General features: G+C 35.4%; 3 protein-coding genes across 4 annotated transcripts; 2 read left to right on the top strand and 1 right to left on the bottom strand.

Annotated features, from left to right (window-relative positions):
- Positions 1–7: 7 nt before the first annotated feature.
- On the bottom strand, positions 8–1173 carry LOC115971565 (putative RING-H2 finger protein ATL21A). The gene has a single exon (XM_031091560.1). It carries the CDS (start codon positions 1034–1036, stop codon positions 23–25), a length of 1014 nt encoding a protein of 337 aa, XP_030947420.1. The 5' UTR covers positions 1037–1173; the 3' UTR covers positions 8–22.
- Positions 1174–1856: 683 nt separating this feature from the next.
- Positions 1857–2725, top strand: LOC115971566 (LEAF RUST 10 DISEASE-RESISTANCE LOCUS RECEPTOR-LIKE PROTEIN KINASE-like 2.8). 2 transcript variants are annotated; one of them, XM_031091562.1, is made up of 2 exons: positions 1857–2312; positions 2349–2725. In XM_031091562.1, the coding sequence occupies exons 1-2, from the start codon at positions 1889–1891 to the stop codon at positions 2669–2671; spliced, it is 747 nt and encodes a 248-aa protein (XP_030947422.1). In that variant the 5' UTR covers positions 1857–1888; the 3' UTR covers positions 2672–2725. The 2 variants fall into 2 exon arrangements, with proteins under 2 accessions (XP_030947422.1, XP_030947421.1); XM_031091561.1 differs by having other exon boundaries at positions 1857–2725.
- A 256-nt stretch (positions 2726–2981) lies between these two features.
- LOC115971570 (rust resistance kinase Lr10-like) lies at positions 2982–5331 on the top strand. The gene is made up of 3 exons (XM_031091566.1): positions 2982–3034; positions 3736–3762; positions 4046–5331. The coding sequence occupies exon 3, from the start codon at positions 4132–4134 to the stop codon at positions 5176–5178; it is 1047 nt and encodes a 348-aa protein (XP_030947426.1). The 5' UTR covers positions 2982–3034; positions 3736–3762; positions 4046–4131; the 3' UTR covers positions 5179–5331.
- The last annotated feature ends 775 nt before the right edge of the window (positions 5332–6106 follow it).

The following is a 6106-nucleotide window of genomic DNA, read 5'->3' as shown; positions in this document are numbered from 1 at the left end:
TTAAAAAATGACACAAAACAAATTAACTAACAAAGCAGTGAAGTTCAAACGGGCAGATAACACAGAAAATAAAAGGAAGAAACAGAGTACGATACAAAACGAAGAAGAAGGAAGAAGAATGGATGACCAGCTGTGATGGGGTGGGTTCCTTGAAGCCACCAGCGACGTGGTGGAACGTGACTGGTGACCTGGGGGCTGATTCATAACAATTGAGACACAACTTAGCACCCCATGACTGGTTACAGGAAATTACCGTCGCAGAGCATTTATAAACTGAGGTTGATAAAATCAAATACATGTTGGCTTGAAACGTGAAGAACTTGTGTGATAATAGAAGTGGAAATTGGGTAGAAATAATACAATACGTACCTTTGTCTTTGCACTCAGTTCTGACATCAGTGCTATTTTCCTCGAATCTACAGTTATTGCCTTTCACTTCACCGCGTCCGCACTCCGATCCGGACCAAGTCAATTGAAGAGAATGAGAACGCCATATATAAAATGGAACTGATGAAACGCTATACATCTTTGTACATGATAATATGGACAAGTCGTCGATGTCTCTCTCCGAAGGAAAAGCATAAACTGAGGTTGAAAAGCTACTAAGACAAGGAATCAGATAAGAAGAAGATTCTGTATCTGGCGTACATTTGAAAAGGGCATAGTCAGAAAGATCATTTTTGAATTGGAAAGACGAAGAAGATAAATTGAGTTTGAGTCCCCGGATTTTCCGTGGAAAGCAGCCATCTGAGTCAGTTACTTCAATTGACTGAGATTTGTAATCAATTTTTTTAACAAAGGCTTTTACTGAAGTTGACAGCTCAAGCACCGTATCATCTTTATCATTGCAGTAGAGATCAAAGCCACCGTGGTGGTCTGGCTGCCTGTCTTTGATGAGTTGGAAAGGAAATCGGACGTCTGGGCCATGGTCTCCACACCGAACTTCGGGACACCATTTGTGGCCTTCTCCAAGGTCTACGATGAAAAGCACAAACAACAGTAAGGTTGGGATAACTATTCTTAGGGAAATATCCATATCTGTGGTCTGGAAAGGCTTCTCGCTCTCCCAGATATCAAAAGACTAACTTTGATGGAGCGTATATGAATTATTATGGTATGCTCACCCGTTCCTAACAAATTTGGAGTAATTAATAACAAGCATGCTAGCGTGGGAATAATATAATTATGGATCCGTTTAAATATAGTTTATTTAGTTGAAAATTAAAAATATTATAGTAAAATAATTTTTAAATACATAAATAATGTCATAAAATTCATTTTTTTAGGGTCCGTTTGGATTGAGTTTATTGTTGCTGAAACTGAAAACTGAAAATACTGTAGCAAAATAATTTTTAAATGTGTGAAAAGTACCGTGAACCTATTTTTAATATTTTTTAATGCGTAAACAGTATTACTACCGTGCAAAACAGTAATTTTTGTCCACCAAAGTCAACTTATACGGGCAGAAAAAAAAAAAAAAAAAAACAAACAAACAAACAAACAAAGAAAACGCAGCACCAAACATGAACGCAGATAAACGGGCAATCCAAACGCCCTCTTAATAAGAAGTTGTTGAATAGTACACTGATGTACACTGAAATCGCGGACGCAAATTGACAACGCTATCATGTGCACTGTACACTAAAGTAAAAAATCACGGCTAAATAAAAAAAGCCAAAACGCGTAAACTGAAAACGCGGACGCAAACTGAAAACGCTGTATCCAAATTATTATCATGATGACGTGTGTGCTAACGTCAGATATTGATGTTGATATTGTTTGACTACCACGAAATTGCGCATCACCTTCATCCAGTGGAAACTCTAATTTTCACTTTCTTGTTGGAAGATATTTTTAACACGGTACCACAAAGAAGTTTTTATTTTATATGTTTATGTACTATCGGAAAAATTCATCTACCTCAATGGCAGGAGGATTAACGTTGAGTGCAGTACTCACGGCCTTTATTGCTCTTGTTCTAGTCCATGAAACTTGTAGTGCTACTGCTAAGGTTAATCATCACTGTGCCCCTTCTTCCTGTGGCAACATCCACAACATAAGCTTTCCGTTTCGATTGAAGAACGACCCAGAAAAGTGCGGGGAGTCAAGCTATGAACTGTCGTGTGATGAGAACAATCATACGGTACTATCCTTGTTTGAAAGAAAATACTACGTACAGGAAATCAATTACAATAACTACACTATCCGGATCGTGGACTCAGGTATACAGAAGGATAATTACTCCTCCACCCCGAGTTATTCTTTAAATCGCCATAATTTCAGTCAATATCCTTCTGCATATACCACTTATCTGCTGAAGAGGACAGAGTACGAGGGGATTTCCTTTTCCGAACTATCATGGAGTGTGGTTTGGATGAGCTGTGAAAAACCAGTGAATTCTCCATTCTATTTGGACGCTTCTACTTGCAATATTGACAATGGAGATCAGTACCCTTCCAACTCTTCTATTTCTCATTTCAAGAGATATAGATATGTTAAGGTTGGCAGAACGAACGCAACCGATGTGGTGGACTTGTGCAAAGTAGAGCAGATGTTCATAACATCTTGGCCAGGAAATGATGACCCAAGTAATATTTCCTGTGCAGACGTCCACAACGAATTGGTATACGGTTTTGAACTTTCATGGCTCAGAGGTTTTTGTAAAAGCTAGCTATTGCGGAAGATGGAGGCGTGGTGGATGCTACCTCGATGACGGGAACAACGTTCAGTGCTTCGGCATAGGTAAACAATGTTAGAAAGAAAGACATAAATTAAATTCATACTGTGATGTTGACCACTGTTTTCCTTCTGCACATTTCCTTCTTTTCTGAGCTCTTTCATTTCTCCACTGCCACAAACCATTCATGTATTGAAATTCTATAGCAAAAATCAAAACCGATTAATCTAATTAACATGGTAGGGTAATATTTATTGTAGTTTAATTATAATGATTTGATTTTTAATTTTAAGGTTCCAAACGCTGATGTTATTCTTTTATTTGTCAAAGCAGGCATTATCGAAGTTTTCCTCAAAGGTGAGGTTTCTATCTGAAAAAGTAGTTTGAAGGATAATTTAGAATGGACAATGGAATAAAATTGCATGAGTAATTGTGCCTAGTGATGACACATGTAGAGCAATAACCATGTACACTCGGGCAACAAATTGATCTCAAACTTTTTAGGTATGAGGAAATGAAAAAGGAAAATATGGAATTCCTTAAGAAATTAGCTTCTTCTTTCCATTAAAAATTTGTACCTTTCATCTCTCTGGTTCTGCGATAACAAAGAGTTAGGAATCTATGCATGTTTGCACATTTTCTATAACTTAATTAAAATTTTACTTGTTAGTCTCAATGGAGGATTGTCAAATTCTTCACTCCCAGCCGTATTTTTTATTTTTATTTTTTACTTATCAGTCTCAACTAACTGTATTATTCATGAATCCCGATCACTAATAGGCAATTCAAATATTTATTTTTGAAACTGTTGAAGTCCACCAATGGTATTAATTGTTATATCAGTTTGTAAGATTCATGTAGTAAAACATGTAGTACACGTTTAGTATATTCCTATTTTTTCTATCGGTAAGGGCCAGGGGAAAGTTGTTAATGACTTAAAGTTGATTTATTATGCCCTGGACATTTGAAGTTATTTATGTCATTTAGTTCATTGATTAATTAATTTAATTTATGTTAGAAGAAAAAAAACTAATTCATCTTTCTTATATATCTTGCAGTTATTGCGCTAATAGTGGCTACCATAGGTAAGAAGAACCTGTGTCTCTTTTTTGATCTACTTTATTTAATTTTTTTAGCAGATCATTAAGACTTTGAGTTTGAAGTAGTGCATAGCAAGAAGATAAAAATGAAAGTGATATTTACACGAAATATACAGTAGTTATTGTTCTTGATTATTACGATTCATGAATGCGGTTAGTTGTAAGTCTTAGTTATGTTTTCAACCAAAAACTATAAGCGATAAGAGAATTAATTACGAGAACAAATTTGTTTTCTTATAGTAATTATTTTCGTGATGTTCCGACACAGGACTACAACTTGCAGCAAAAATTGTGTTGGGGATTCCTTGTGTTATTGCGTTTTTTATATATAAGTGGCGTAGAAGGCATTTATCAATGTATGGCGCTGTCGAAGAATTTCTGCAAAGCCAAAATAACCTAGTGCCAATTAGGTACTCTTTCTCACAAATTAGGAAGATGGCCAAAGGTTTCAAAGATAAATTGGGTGAAGGAGGCTATGGTTCTGTATATAAAGGAAAGCTTCAAAGTGGCCATCTTGTAGCTATAAAGATGTTAGGTAAGTCCAAAGCAAACGGTCAAGACTTTATCAATGAAGTTGCCACAATCGGAAGAATTCACCACGAGAATGTGGTGCAACTTATTGGCTACTGTGCTGAGGGACTAAAGCGTGCCCTTATATACGAATTCATGTGTAATAGTTCTCTTGACAAGTACATTTTTTCTCAAGAAGGGAATATCACCTTAAGTATTGAGAAAACATACGATATATCTCTTGGAGTGGCTCGTGGAATTGAATATTTGCATCGAGGATGTGACATGCAAATTTTGCATTTTGATATCAAGCCTCATAACATTCTTCTTGATGAGAACTTCACCCCAAAAATTTCTGATTTTGGACTTGCAAAACTTTATCCAATAGATGATAGTATAGTGTCTTTGACTGCTGCAAGGGGAACACTAGGATATATAGCTCCAGAGTTGTTTTATAAAAACATTGGAGGGGTCTCCTATAAAGCTGATGTTTATAGTTTTGGCATGTTATTGTTGGAAATGGCCAACAGAAGAAAGAACGTGAATGCATTTGCAGACCATTCAAGCCAAATTTACTTCCCAACTTGGGTCTATGGCCAATTTAGCAAAGGAAATGACATAGAAATAGAAGATGCCACAGAGGAGGAGAAGAAAATTGTTAAGAAGATGATCATAGTCGCATTATGGTGCATACAAATGAAGCCTAGTGACCGTCCTTCAATGAACAAAGTTGTAGAAATGCTTGAAGGAGAAGTTGAATGCTTACAAATGCCTTCCAAGCCTTTCCTATCATCATCACCAGCGAGACTGATAGGGGATGTAGGAAACAATTTAAATTCAACTAGTTCATCATTTCAATCAGGTGAATCAAGTCAATCGGCTATACTTTAAATGCAAGGAAAGTTAACACCATAGCGGAACTGAGGCAATTATTCTTCACATATATGATAGCATAAAGACACTTCATATTTTTGTGTGACAAATAATTGGTCCCTTGATTTATGATAGCTATCCTTATCTATAACAAATTTTCTTTTTTGCTTAGTGCGTGGTATATTTATTTGTTAAAGTCTTTTTAAGAGGAAAAAAATATTTATAACTTTATAATTGTGAATGTGTAATTGATTAAGTTAATAAACAATGTGAAAAACCGGGCAATATATTTTGGAGTGGCAATAGCCCAGTTGTAGAAATTGCTTTACACCTATTTATATATTCAGTACTCATATGCATGGTTAGCAATTAATTCATGTTATTATCATAAAAAATAAATAAATAAATAAATAAAGCGATCAATTCATAAATAATTAGTGGCTGCCCTGCCTCCTATAGAGGATAAATTATTGTTGTGCAGATAATTAATATTCCTTAATCAACCAGGCTGTTCAATTAGAGTTGTCCCATTGAATGAAAATATTCCTGTTTTAGCTCTTGAAAATGTGACTTCTTTTATTTTTACGTATTCATCTTGTACTAATTTTTTTTGTTTTTTTTATGGGAATCATCTTGTACTAATTTAAGTGCACAAGATGTAGCAAAAATTTAAGTGTACGAGATAACAGGGCATAGCTTTATTTATTTGTGTGTGGGAATTAAAATTGTCTATGAATATACAACTTCGACTTTATGAATCACGCCTAACTTCGACTCTGCATACCGTTTTGAAATCAGAATGTCCCAATCCCTTACTTGCCCGAATGAAGAAATACTCAACACGTTTGAACTTTTCTTGAAATATTGAGTATCCTTTAGCATCCTATAGATGTACAAACAAATGGAGGAAGCTAGAGAAAGAGAGAGAGAAAATAAAATCCAAACC

The sequence above is a fragment of the Quercus lobata genome, chromosome 12 (genome assembly GCF_001633185.2).
Source record: "Quercus lobata isolate SW786 chromosome 12, ValleyOak3.0 Primary Assembly, whole genome shotgun sequence".
NCBI lineage: Eukaryota > Viridiplantae > Streptophyta > Magnoliopsida > Fagales > Fagaceae > Quercus > Quercus lobata.
This window is presented reverse-complemented; position numbering and strand designations above follow the sequence as displayed.

Coding starts and splice junctions, on each gene's coding strand:
- LOC115971566 (XM_031091561.1), top strand. CDS start 1,889: ATGTTTATGTACTATCGGAAAAATTCATCTACCTCAATGGCAGGAGGA.
- LOC115971565 (XM_031091560.1), bottom strand. CDS start 1,036: ATGGATATTTCCCTAAGAATAGTTATCCCAACCTTACTGTTGTTTGTG.
- LOC115971570 (XM_031091566.1), top strand. CDS start 4,132: ATGTATGGCGCTGTCGAAGAATTTCTGCAAAGCCAAAATAACCTAGTG.